A 14449-nucleotide genomic window follows, 5' to 3' on the forward strand; every position below is an offset into this window, starting at 1 on the left:
GCACACGACCCCATCGGCATGGAGGGGTGGGACACATCATAGTTGAATATGCTGGGAATAGCCTTTTGAGCAGCGTTCTATTTTCGGTGGATGCAAGGATGACAGATGGACTTTTTCGATAAAAACCACACCTTTTGCGGAAATTTGATACCTGGAGGACTGGATGCGGCCGAGGAGGCGCCTGAGTCACGGGGGAATTTTTTCGGGGGCTTGCAGCTTTTGGCAGCGGGTTATTGTTGTGATTTTGGGCTGTGATACATCGCTAAGCACGTGAGGCGCGTTTTTCGCGATTTGGTGAAAGTTCGAGATGCGGGAATGCTTTATTTCGAGGAAATTGATAATTTATGGATTTATGGAGCTGTCGGGAAGTATGGAACAGCTAAATCCGTTGGCGTTTCTTTTGATTTTTTTTTTTACTTCTAAAATTACGGCGATGGCAGGTCTTTTTGAACACCCACTGGGCGAATTTGAGTTAGTCAGTTTGGGTGATTTATGGACGTATTTGCTTTTAAGTTTCGTGTTGGTTTTTTCGGTCATCCGGTTAATGCAGTTTTAGGTATGGAAAGCTGAATTTTGGTCTGTGGTTATTTCTGACTTAGTCTAACTCAGGTTGGTTTAGTCGTTATGTAACTGGTGCATTAAATCATGGCTGCAGGACTCATGGCTTTAGTTTTTTTAGAACAGACTAGCTGCGCTGACAGTGTACTAGAGTGTTTTCTGGAGTGTTAACAAAATTTATTTTTTGGGAAATTATTAATCAATTTTTCAATTTTTGTAAGTTGAAAACTTTTTTTTGCTGTTAAAATAACCTTCGTATTTTCAATATCTGTTTTTTGATAGATTTGCTTTTTTGTTTTTTAATTGTAAACCTAAATTAAGTACTCAAAATCTCTTAACGAATTTTTTTTTCAAAAATGAGGAATAACATTTTATTTTCAAGTTAAAATATTTTAAAATACTTAAGAATACAGACCATGACTCAAAAACTAGAGAAAAAGTAACTTTTTGCTAACTTTTTGTTTTCAATTATTTTTTTTATTACCGTTTTTCACAAATAAGAGGACTATTAAACAAAAAATTGCTTTAATTTTAGCTTAGCTTGAGAAATGATTAACTAATTTAAACATTATAGAAACAAAAAAAATTATAGAAGGTTATTTCGACAGAACTTCCCTCGCTCTTGAAGTAAAGCATAATCAATCCCATTTCTTTGAAAAATTTATAAAATTTGGCTTTGTGATTTTTGTTTTATGACAACTTCTATAAAGTAAAAACCAACTCCGACAAATTAAAAATCGAAAAAAGCAAAAAATCGAAAATCGAAAAATCTTCTGGAAGTTAAAAAATCGAAAATGACAAAATTGATACTTGAAAAGTAAAGAAATTGAAAAATCGAAAAATTGAGAAATAGACAAAGTTGAAAATTCGAGAAATCGGAAAGTAAAAAGATTGAAAAATAGAGAATCAAAAAGTCAACAAGCCGACAAAATAAATGGGTAATTTGAAAAATTGGGAAGTTGAAGTTGAAAAAAACTGAAAATTCTAATATAGACAAATCGAAAATTCGAAAAATCCAGAATTCGAGAAATCAAAAAATCGAAAAATAAAAAAGTTGAGAAGTCTAAAAACTGAAGAACAGAAAAATTGAAAAATCGGAAAATCAAAAAATAAAGATTAGCGATAAATCGGAAATTCAAAAATCAAACATTGAAAGTTAAAAAATCGAAAATTTGAAAAATCGAAGAACTGAGAAATTGAAAAATCGAGAAGTCAAAAAGCGAACAAATTGAAAATTCAAATCCCGAAAACGCAAAAGTTTTCGAAACGAAAATCCGACAAATCAGAAAACCGAAAACTCGAAAATCTAAAAATGGAAAATGGGAAAATCAAAAAATCGAGATATCGAAAAATCAAAAAATTGAAATAAAGAAAAAACGAAATTTCGAGCTTCCAAAAATCGAAAATTCTAAAATATAAAAATTAAAATGTCGAACAATGGAAAAATTAAAAAATCGGGAAATCGAGATTAAAAAAATTGAAAATTCGAATTTCCACAAATCGAAAATTCGAAAAATCAAAAATTAAAAAAATAATCGCAAAAACTGCAAAACTGAAGAATGGAAAAATTGAAAATCATAAAAATAAAAAAAAATAAAATTCGTACACTGTAAAATAAAAAAGCGAAAAAGTTGAGAAGTCTAAAACTGGGGAATAGAAAAATCGGGAAATCAAAAAGCAAACAGATAGAAAATTCGAATCTGGCACACACACAAAAATTTCTGAATCGAATCTTGGAAAAAACGAACATCCGAAAAATTGGAAAACCGAAAACTCGAAAATCCAAAAATGGAAAATCGGAATATCGAAAAATCAAAAATTTTAAAATCGAGATCTCGAAAAATCAAAAAAGTGGAATAAAGAAAAAACGACATTTCGAGCTTCCAAAAATCGAAAATTCTAAAATAATAAAATTAAAATGTCGAATAATGAAAAAATCGGGAAATCGCGATTAAATAAATTGAAAATACGAAAAATCGATATTCGAAAAACCAAAAAATCGTCAAATAAAAAAAACTGTAAAATCACAAAACTGAGAAATGGAAAAATTGAAAATCAAGAAGAAAAAAAATTTAAATTCGAACATAAAAAAATAAAAAAAAAATAAAAAGTTGAAAATTGAAGTCTAAAAGCTGGAGAAGAAAAAAATTGAAAAACCGTAGATTCAAAAAGTTCAAAAGTCGAAAATTCAAAAAATTGAAAATTTTGAAAATTGAAGAATTGAGAAATTGAAAAAACGAGAAATCAAAAAGCAAACAAATTGTAAATTCGAATCTCGAAAGCACAAAAACTTATTAATCGAATCTTTGAAAGAACGAAAATCCGCAAAATTGGAAAACCAATAATTTGAAAATCTAAAATTGGAAAACCGGAAAACCAAAATATCAAAAATTCGAAAATCGAGATATCGAAAAATCACAGAATTGAAAATTCTAAAATAGAAAAATTAAAAAGTCGAACAATGGAAAAATTGAAAAGTTGGGAAATCGAAAAAATCGATTGAAAATTTTAAAGCAAAAAAATTAAAAAAGTTGAGAAACTAATGAACAGAAAAATCAGAACTTAAAAAATTTCAAAAGTCAAAAAACCAAAGAATGGAATAATTAAAAAATCTAAAATTCAAAAAATCAGAAATTGAAAATTCGAGAAATGAAAAATTTTGAACATCCAAGATTGAAAAACTAAAAAATCTGGAAATCGAAAAGGAAACAAATTGTAAATTCGAATATTGAAAAATCAAAAATTCGAAAATCGAAAAATCGTCAAAGTCAAAAATTGGAAAAACTGGAAAATCAAGAAATCGAAGTAAAAAAGAAATTAACAAACGAAAATCCTGAAATCGGAAAACTGAAAATTCGAAAAATCCAAAAATCGAAATAAATAGAAAAAAGTATCGAAATCCAAAACTGAAAATTCTAAAATCGAAAAGTTGAAAAATGGAAAAAATTAAAAAATGAGAAACCGAAATTAAAAAAAAATAAAAATTCGAATATCGAAAAATCGAAAAGAAAAATTTGAAAGTCTAAAAACTCAAGAAGGGAAAAATTGGAAAATCGAAAATTCAAAAAATCAGAAAGTGAAAATTCGAAAAATCGAAAATTTTAAACATCTATAAATTGAAAAACTGAAAAATCTGGAAATCGAAAAAGAATCAAATTGGAAATTCGAATATCGAAATATTGAAAATTCGATTAATCAAATATTCCAAAAGAACGAAAAATCGGAAAATCGAAAATTCGCAAATCGGAAAATTGAAAAATCGAAAAAATGAAAAACTGAAAATTCGAAATTAAAAAAAAATAAAAATTCAAATCCAAAAGATTAGAAATTGAAAATTTGAAAAGGAAACAAATTGAAAATTCGAATATCGAAAAATCAAAAATTTGAAAATCGAGATATTGAAAAATCACAAAATTGAAAAGTCGAACAGTGGAGAAATTGAAAAGTCGGGAAATCGAAATTAAAAAAATTGAAAATTTTAATTTCCACGAACCAAAAATTCGAGAACTCGAGAAATTAAAAAATCGAAAAGCAAAAAAATTAAAAAATTGAAAAACTGAAGGACAGAAAAATCGGAACTTTGAATGTCTAAAAATCGAAAAGTGAAAAAATAAAAAAGTCAAAAAACTGAAGAATCGCAAAATTGAAAATTCAAAAAATCAGAAACTGAAAATTCGAAAAATCAAAAATTTGAAACATCCAAGGATTGAAAAACGAAAAAATCTGGAAAAATATCAAAGTCGTGATTTCGAAAAATCGAAAAATCCAAGAATCGAAATAGTGAAAAAACGAAATATCGAAAATCAGAAAATTGAAAAAAATGAAAATTGGAAAAATTGGAAAATCGAGAAATCGAAATAAAAAAAATAACAACAAACGAAAATTCTAAAATCTGAAAATTAAAAAATGGAAAAAATGAAAAACTTAAAAATTGAAATTAAAAAAAAATAAAAATTCGAATATCGAAAAATCGAAAAGAAAAATATTGAAAATCTAAAAACTGAAGAAAGGAAAAATTGGAAAATCGAAAATCCAAAAAATTAGAAATTGAAAATTTTCAAAATTGAAAATGTTAAAACATCATTCTAGGGATTGGAAAACTGAAAAATCTGGAAATCGAAAAGGAGACAAACTGATAATTCGAATATCGAAAAATCAAAAAATTCGAAAATCGAGATTTCAAAAAATCGAAAAATCTGAAAAATCGATAACTGGAAATTCACAAATAGGAAACTGAAAAATCGGGAAATCGAAATTAAAAAAAAGAACAACAAACGAAAATCCTGAAAATCGGAAAATCGAAAATTCGAAAATCGAAATTTCGAAAAATCAAAGCATGAAAAATCGAAAGTTCGAAAATCGAAAAGTTGAAACATGAAAAATTGAGAAATCTAAATAAAAAAAATAAAAATTCGAATATTAAAAAATCCAAAACTAAAAAAAAATTAAAAGTCTAAAAACTGAAGAAATTGAAAATTCGAAAAATCGAAAATTTGGAACACATTGAAAGTCCCAATTCCAAAAACCGAAAATCCGTAAAATCGGAAAAGCGATAATTCGGATCCACGAATCGAAAAAACGAAATATAGAAAATCGAAAAATCGAAAAGATAAAAATTGGAAAAATTGAAAAATCAAAAAATCGGAGTTAAAAAATTCACAACAAACCGAAAACTCGAAAATGGAGAATTTCTACAAATGGAGAAATAGAAACTTGGAAAAATGTAAAAATCGAAAATTGACAATTTAAAAAATCGAAAATTCGATAATTCAAATATAAATTGGAAATTTGAAAAACTGAAAATTCAAAATCCACAATCAAAAATTGAAAATATAAAAATTGGAGAACGCGAAAATCGACTCTTCCAAAAAACCGAAAATGGAAAATTCGATGAATCAAATGTTCGAAAAATCGAAAATGGAAAAATTCTTCCTAATCTTAAAACTTCATTATTTTTCAAAGTTAAATTGTAAAATGTTATACAATTTTGATTTTTTCCAAAAATCTGGATTCACAAACCACATGTAAATAAAAATCCGGACAGACGCCAGACAGACAGATAGCCAGAAACATAAAAGCTATTTTTTCATACTTTTGAACTACTTTTATCTTAATATTTATTTTTCTTTTTGTATTTTTTCTCGTCTTCTTAGCACCACCATTTTTACTAAATTTTTCAGTACAACCGCATTTCAAAATTTTCAAAATTCGGAAAACTAGCGATAAAATGGAAAAAAACATCAGTTTTAAAACCAGTTTGTTTTTGTTTTATGTTTTATAAATGACGAAAATTTCGATAAGTGACAAGAGAAATTTAGACTTTGTGCTAAATAATTTTTCAAGCCAAATGGCATTGTCACCGTCAAATAATAAGCTAGAATTTGAATTATGTTTAATGAGAGGTTTAAAATGACTTAGAGTTTGCGCCAACTTGGCACAATTTGATTTTCACACTCATTAGAAAATAGTTTTAACAAAGCTTTTATTAATAAAGCGTCTAGGAGACCATGCATTTTTAAATTTCCACTTAATGATCAATCAAATTAGTTAAAAAATTCCACTGTCACAAATTTTATTATTTTTTTATAGAAAATGCAATATTAATTCAAATTTTTTGTAAAATGATTTAAATTAAGAAACTAAACCTCACGAAATGTGACACGTATCAAAGTTTGACATTTGATACTTTCATGTTCGTGACGTGTCTGGCGGCACAAATTCAATCGATTTTTTTTTTAAAAACCAAACAAAAATTTACACACTAAAAAAACCGAAAAATGAGACAACATTTTTTTTAATTCCTCTTGCTGGCAGCCACCGCATTTAATTTTAAACCGCGATAAGATAAATGTGCTTGTTGTGACTAATATTTTGTAAAGGTGTATTCGAAACCGATTACTTTTAATCTGTCTGAATCAGAACAGCGTACGGTCCAAACAAGCGAATCATCCGAGAAAATTCTGTCGCCGCTTTCCACCGCATAATCAGACCGATCCGCGCCTAGCACGTGGGCGTTCCACATCTCCGCGTGGAAATTTCCAGCTTAAAATACGCGTCTTATTTATAAAAACGCGCTTTTCCAGCCGATTTTCCAAACGCATCTCGGAGTGCGGCGGCACTTCATCTCGTATTTTTGGCCACTTATATTTAATAAAATTATATAAGTGACCTAGAGCGCGTAAACACGTCGTCCTCGCGATTTTTATTTCGAAAAATCGTACAATAAACGTCTCCGCGATACCGCATAAATAACGTTATTTTCACGTCAGGTGCTAAAATAAATACAGTCGGTAAGAGTGTGTTGTTGTCCTGCCCACGCAAAATCGCCCGATCAAAAATAAGTCTCATGTCTCGGTTATGAGTCACGTTTACGTTCAAAACCGATACGAACTTTTGGCGAAGATGGCTTTCGCCGCTATAAGAACTCAAGCTCTGCCAGAGATTTAATTGGGAGTCCTTGGCGATAAATCATCGAGCGAGCCCCCACGATTTTCGGGAGAGCTTTTATGAGTTCGAGCTGAAAATAAGCACTGACTGTAGTTCGCGGATTAGTTTTGCGTTTTGTGAGTCATGCGATTTTTCGCGACGAAAATACGTGCGAAAGCGGCCTGAAATTTTACCGAAACGAGGATTGGGGGTTCATTGACTCAATTTCGGGCTATTTCGGGCGGCGAAATTAATTAGGCGGGTTATTTTCGGGGCACTATTTCAGGAATTCGGAGGATTGCACTTATGCAATAATAAAACTCCAGGAATTATTTGGAGGATTCAAAGAGGCGATAAATTTCGTGAATTTGCTAAATTTAGGAGCGCGTGGGCGGCAGCATGTGAAAACTGAAATTTTACATGCTGCATATGCTGTGAAATAGGATATAAACATTTCATTTACTGTTTATCTGCAGCGAGGTAAACTTTGCTTTATGCCCCGCCATGCCGGAGGATTATCAACTTGTCAGCAAATCGACGTGTTCAGGGTCCAGCGAATTTCGAAATTTACCTTCGGACTTTTTCGAATTTCGATTTCGACTGATATAATTAACACAATGTATAAAAAGCGCATCCTGGTAGAGCACCGAGGAACTCTAAATCTCCTCGGACTAAAATATCTGCTGAGTCAAACAACCTATTCAATATTTCAAATATATGAAACGTACGAAGATCCTCCTGTGAAAAAATTAAGACCGACATACTTTAACGAAAATAAATAGCTGGCGATGTTAACTACATAGAAGAGTACGTCGGTTTCAAATTACGTACAAGGTGTTTGATTTTTCTGAAAATGAAGATTACTGATATTTTTGTAGAATATCATAGGACTCGTTTAGACGTATAACCTAAAGCTATTTCCGAGATAATTACTGCCCAAAATATATCAATCATTTCCGTCTGGTCGGTGTTGAAAGATATCCTCACAGCGCAAATAATAGAAAATATAAGGTGCGTGACCTCGTGTCCTTATCTGTTTTTCTTTAAATTTCCATTTTCTATTAAATTTGTATTTTATAAAATTAATATTAAATATTCCTAAATATCTAATAAAAAGACTAAATGACTAAATGATTTTCTTTTGTTAAGTGAAAGAGAACTTGAATAGGAACGAGAATGAAAATAATAATGAAAAATTAAAACGAGAATAAGAACGAAAATCACAAGATAAATGAGAATGACAACGAAACTGAAAAAGAAACTACAAAAAACAGCGGAAAACAAAAACAAAAAATTTACGAAAGTAAGATGAAAATTAATGTAACCGTGAATAGAATAAGAATAACAAAGTACGAACGAGAATAAGACCGAAAATTGCAACTAACATGACGAGAATGAGAAGGATAATAAGAACGAATGCGTGATTTTCTACAAGAAAATGTATTAAGTTAAGTTTCGAAAATGTCAAAATTTTTCCGACCATTAAAAAATTTCAATTTTAAAAAAGTTGTCTAAAAATTATGAAAAAATTCAGAGATGTAGATCCCGACACGCTGATTCTAAAAATATAGCATGTTGATGGTCATGAAACAACATTTTTGAAAAAATCGGGACGAAATGCGAATTTTTGAAAATTTCAAAAATTTCGATATGAGAAGGAGAAGGAGAAGGAGAATGGAAGTGAGGAGGAGAATGAGAGGAAGAATGGAAGGGAGAATGAGAAGGAGCATGAGAAGGAGAATTAAAAGGAGAATAAAAAAGAGAATGAGAAGGAGAATGAAATTGAGAAGGAGAAGGAGAACGATAAGGAGAATGAGAAATAGAATGGAAATGAGGAGGAAAATGAGAGGAAGAATGAAAGGGAGAATAGGAAGGAGAATGAGAAAGAGAATGAGAAGAAGGAGAATGCAAAACATAATGAGAAGGAGAATGAAAAGGAAAGGTAAAGGACAATGAGAAACAGAATGAGAAGGAAAATGAGGAGGAGAAGGAGAATGAGAAGGAAATGTGAAGGAGATTGAGAAGAAGGATGAGAAGGAAAATAAAAAGGAGAATGAGAAGAAAACGTGAAAGAAATGAGAAGGAGAAGGAGAAGGAAAATGAGAAGGATAACGGGAAGGAAAATGGGAAGGAAATGTGAAAGAGAATGAGAAGGAGAATGAGAAGGAGAATTAGCAGGAGAATGAGAAGGAGAATGGGAAGGAGAATGAGGAGGAGACTGAGAATGAGAAGGAGAATGAGAAGGATAATGAAAAGAAAAAGAACGAAAAAGATAATGAGAAGAAAAGGTGAAGGACAATGAGAATTAGAATGAAAAGGAAAATAAGGAGGAGAAAGAGAATGGGAAGGAAATGTGAAGGAGAATGAAAAGGGGGATGAGAAGGAGAATGAGAAGGAGAATGAGAAGGAGAATGAGAAGGAGAATGTGAAGGAGAATGAGAACGAGAATGAGAAGGACAATGAGAAGGAGAATGAGAAGGAGAATGGGAATGATAATGAGAAGGAGAATGAAAAGGATAATGAGAAGGAAATGTGAAGGGGAATGAAAAGCAAAATGGGAATGAGAATGAGAATGAGAATGAGGAGGAGAATGAGAATGAGAATGAGGAGGAGAATGAGAAGGAGAATGATAAGAATAATGAGAAAGAGAATGGAAGTGAGGAGGAAAATGAGAGGGAGAATGAGATAGAGAATGAAAAAGAAAATGAGAAGGAAAATCAGAAAGATAATGAGAAGGATAATGGGAAGGAAATGTGAAAGAGAATGAGAAGGAGAATGGAAATAAGGAGGAAAATGAGAGGAAGAATGAAAGGGAGAATGAGAAGGAGATTGAGAATGAGAAGGAAAATGAGAAATAGAATTAGAAGGAAAATGAGAAGGAGAATGAGAAGCTGAGAAGCAGAGTGAGAAGGAAAGTGAGGAGGAAAATGTCAAGGAGAATAAGAATGAGAATGAGAAGGAAAATGAGAAGGAGAATGAAAAGCAGAATGACAAGGAAAGTGAGGAGGAGAATGAGAAGGAGAATGAGAAGGAGAATTAGCAGGAGAATGTGAAGGAGAATGAGAAGGATAATGAGAAGAAGAATGAGAAGAAGGAGGACGAAAAAGATAATGAGAAGGAAAGGTGAAGGACAATGAGAATCAGAATGAGAAGGAAAATGAGGAGAAGTAGAATGGGAAGAAAATGTGAAGGAGAATGAGAAGGGGGATGAAAAGGAGAATGAGAAGGAGAATGAGAAGGAGAATGCGAAGAAGAATGAGAAGGAGAATGAGAAGGACAATGAGAAGGAGATTGAGAAGGAGAATGAGAAGGATAATGAGAAAGAGAATGAGAAGAAAAAGAACGAAAAAGATAATGAGAAGAAAAGGTGAAGGACAATGAGAATTAGAATGAGAAGGAAAATAAGGAGGAGAAGGAGAATGGGAAGGAAATGTGAAGGAGAATGAGAAGGGGGATGAGAAGGAGAATGAGAAGTATAATGAGAAGGAGAATGATAAGAATAATGAGAAAGAGAATGGAAATGAGGAGGAAAATGAGAGGGAGAATGAGATAGAGAATGTAAAAGAAAATGAGAAGGAAAATCAGAAAGATAATGAGAAGGATAATGGGAAGGAAAGGTGAAAGAGAATGAGAAGGAGAATGGAAATAAGGAGGAAAATGAGAGGAAGAATGAAAGGGAGAATGAGAAGGAGATTGAGAATGAGAAGGAAAATGAGAAATAGAATGAGAAGGAAAATGAGAAGGAGAATGAGAAGCAGAGTGAGAAGGAAAGTGAGGAGGAAAATGTCACGGAGAATAAGAATGAGAATGAGAAGGAAAATGAGAAGGAGAATGAAAAGCAGAATGACAACGAAAGTGAGGAGGAGAATGAGAAGGAGAATGAGAAGGATAATGAGAAGAAGAATGAGAAGAAGGAGAACGAAAAAGATAATGAGAAGGAAAGGTGAAGGACAATGAGAATCAGAATGAGAAGGAAAATAAGGAGGAGAAGTAGAATGGGAAGGAAATGTGAAGGAGAATGAGAAGGGGGATGAGAAGAAGAATGAGAAGGAGAATGAGAAGGAGAATGCGAAGAAGAATGAGAAGGAGAATGAGAAAGACAATGAGAAGGAGAATGAGAAGGAGAATGAGAAGGAGAATGAGAAGGAGAATGAGAAGGAGAATGAGAAGGAGAATGAGAAGGAGAATGAGAAGGATAATGAGAAGGAGAATGAGAAGAAAGAGAACGAAAAAGATAATGAGAAGAAAAGGTGAAGGACAATGAGAATTAGAATGAGAAGGAAAATAAGGAGGAGAAGGAGAATGGGAAGGAAATGTGAAGGAGAATGAGAAGGGGGATGAGAAGGAGAATGAGAAGGAGAATGATAAGAATAATGAGAAAGAGAATGGAAATGAGGAGGAAAATGAGCGGGAGAATGAGATAGAGAATGAAAAAGAAAATGAGAAGGAAAATCAGAAAGATAATGAGAAGGATAATGGGAAGGAAATGTGAAAGAGAATGAGAAGGAGAATGGAAATAAGGAGGAAAATGAGAGGAAGAATGAAAGGGAGAATGAGAAGCAGAGTGAGAAGGAAAGTGATTAGGAAAATGAGAAGAAGAATAAGAATGAGAATGAGAAGGAGAATGAGGAGGAGAATGAGAAGGATAATGAGAAGGAGAATGGGAAGGAAATGTGAAAGAGAATGAGAAAGAGAATGATAAGGAAAATGAGAAGGAAAATGAAAATGCGTTTGAAAAGAAGAATGATAAAGAAAGTGAGAAAGAGAATAAGAAGGTGAATGAGAAGGAGAATGAGAAGGAAAATGAGAATGAAAAGGAGAATAATAAGGAGAATGAGAAGGATAATGGAAATGAGGAGGAAAATGAGAGAGAGAAGGAAAGCGAGAATCAGAATGAGATTGAGAAAGAGAATGAGAAGGACAATGAAAAGGATAATAAGAAGGAAAATGAGAAGGAGAATGAGAAGGAGAATGAGAAGGAGAAGGAGAATGAGAAGGAGAATGAGAAGGAAAATGAGAAGGAGAATGAAAAGGAGAATGAGAAGGAGAAGGAGAATAAGAAGGAGAATGAGAAGGAGAATAGGAAGGAGAATGAGAAGGAGAATGAGTAGGAGAATAAGAAAGAGAATGAGAAGGAAAATGAGAAGGATAATGAGAAGGATAATGGGAAGAATAATGATAAGGAGAATGAAAAGGATAATGAGAAGGAGAATGAGAAGGAAATGTGAAGGAAAATGAGAAGCAGAAATAAAAGGAAAGTGAGGAGGAGAATGAGAAGGAGAATGAGAATGCGAATGAGAATGAGAATAAGAAGGAGAATGAGAAGGAGAATAAGAAGGAGAATGAGAAGGAGAATGACAAGGAGAATGAGATAGCGAATGAAAAAAATAGTGAGAAGGATAATGAAAAGGATAATGAGAAGGAAAATGATTAGGAACATGAGAACGAAAATGAAAATGCGGTTGAGAGAAAGAATGAGAAGGAGAATAAGAACAAGAATGAGACTGAAAATATGAATGAGATCAAGAATGAGAACATTACTAACCACATGAAAATTCCATGTAAAATGAAAATAGCAAAATTGACAAAAAAAATATCGCAATGAGAGTAAAACCCAGAATAAAAACCGAAAATGAAAAAAAAAGAACAGGAAGGAAAACCAAGAAAAGAACGAGATTCACAATGAGAATTAAAACAAGAATAGGGACTAGATTGACTCGAACTAGAACGAAAATTCCAAGAAAAATAAAATGAGAATGAAAAGGAACCCAAGAACGAGAATGTGAGAAAGAAAACAGAAATAAATGAAAACGTGAAGGAGAATAAGAAAGAATACAGCAACGAAAGTAAAAATAAGAGTAAAAAAAAAGAAAATGACCAAAAAATAACAAGATGATAACCAAGAAAAGAACTAGCAAAAGAATTAGAATTAGAAGGAGAATGAGAATAAGAATGAGAGTAATGAGAACGAGAAGGAAATCTAAAATAACATCAAGAATGAAAGCGTGGTTGGCAACAAGAATTAGACGAGAATAGAGACCAGAACGAGAGCGAAAATCCATGTAAAGTAAAAATGAGAAGGGGAAAGAACATCGCAACGACAATAAAAATCAGAGTCAAAACGGAAAATGACAAAAAAAGAAGGAAAGCGAGAGCAAGAATAAAAACCAGAAAGAGAGCGAAAATAACAGTGAGAATGGGACGTGATTGACAATAAGTTTTAGAACGAGAATAGACACTAGAAAGAGAACGAAAATTTCGTGAAATATAAAAATAAGAATGAGAAGGAAACCAAAAACGGGAGAGTGTGAGAAAGAGAGCGAAAATAAACAAAAACATGGAGAAAAATAAGAAAGAATACCACAAGAAAAATAAAGACGAGAGGGAAAAAGAAAATAACAAAAAAAAATAAAGCAGATTTGAGCAAGAATGAAAACCCTGAAAATAACCAGAATTAAAAATAAAATGAGAATGAGAAAGAACGTAGAACAAAAATAAAAACCAGAGTAAAAACAGAAAATGAAAAAAAAAGAAAGAAGACAAGAGCAAGAATGAAAACCAAGAAAAGAACGAGACTGAGATCAAGAATGAGAACGTGGTTGACAACAACAATTAGGATGAGAATAACGACTAAAACGAAAACGGAAATTCCTTGAAAAACAAAAATAAGAATGATATGGAACAAGGGAGTGTAAACCTATTAAAAACCCAAGTGAAAAAAAAAAGAATAAAAACGTGAACAATAATGAAAACTAAGAGAAGAACGAGAGTGAGGAAGAGAAGGAGAAGCAGAATGAAAACGTGATTCAGAACAAAAATATGAACAAAAACCAGAACCAAATTTCCAAATAAAATAAAAATTAGAATGAAAAGGAGAACGAAAATGACAACCATAATAAAATCGAAAATGACACCGAATATGACAACATACACGAAAACCAGAAATGAACAAGAATGAGAAGAAGCACAAGAATGAGCTCGGAAAAGACAACGATAAGAAGAACGAAAATAAGAAGAAAACTAAGAACAAGAAAGTAAAAAAAAGAGAACGAACGAAAATAAATGCGAACATGAATGAGACGAGAATGATAAAAACCAAGATAAAAACAATAATGAAAACGACAATGTTCAACGAGAATGAGAATGAAAACGTAAATGCAGTAAAATTGAATATTTTATTTTGTCTATTTATAAATATCATTTTATTTGCTGTTCCCCCGCGAAGCAAAAATATTAAACTGACCTGTAACAAATCAAAACGTAAAGAACTTTTCTGATGCAATTTATCTTAAATTACGGAAATGTATAAATTTATCATACTCTTTCAACATTATCGCATACTAAGTAAGTTTAAAAATCAGAAATATGTAACGTAGACTATTGATATTGAATCACCTTATCCTACAAGATATCGTTAAATTTATCTTTCTGCTCCCTGTTGTGACAAAACCACCAAAAATTCTAG

The 14449-nt window shown here is 31.8% G+C and overlaps 1 protein-coding gene across 1 annotated transcript; it reads right to left on the reverse strand.

Moving 5' to 3' along the window:
- Positions 1 to 11092: 11092 nt before the first annotated feature.
- On the reverse strand, positions 11093 to 12099 carry LOC135140776 (uncharacterized; the record flags this gene model as incomplete). Its single annotated transcript, XM_064071453.1, has 2 exons — positions 11093 to 11196; positions 11907 to 12099. Coding segments are annotated over 2 exons (297 nt in total), but the record flags the coding sequence as incomplete, so codon positions are not given.
- Positions 12100 to 14449: the final 2350 nt, after the last annotated feature.

Source organism: Zophobas morio, unplaced genomic scaffold, assembly GCF_036711695.1.
Source record: "Zophobas morio isolate AGI-343-1 ecotype UQ-CSIRO unplaced genomic scaffold, CSIRO_AGI_Zmor_V1 ptg000041l, whole genome shotgun sequence".
In the NCBI taxonomy this organism is placed as follows: Eukaryota; Metazoa; Arthropoda; class Insecta; order Coleoptera; family Tenebrionidae; genus Zophobas; species Zophobas morio.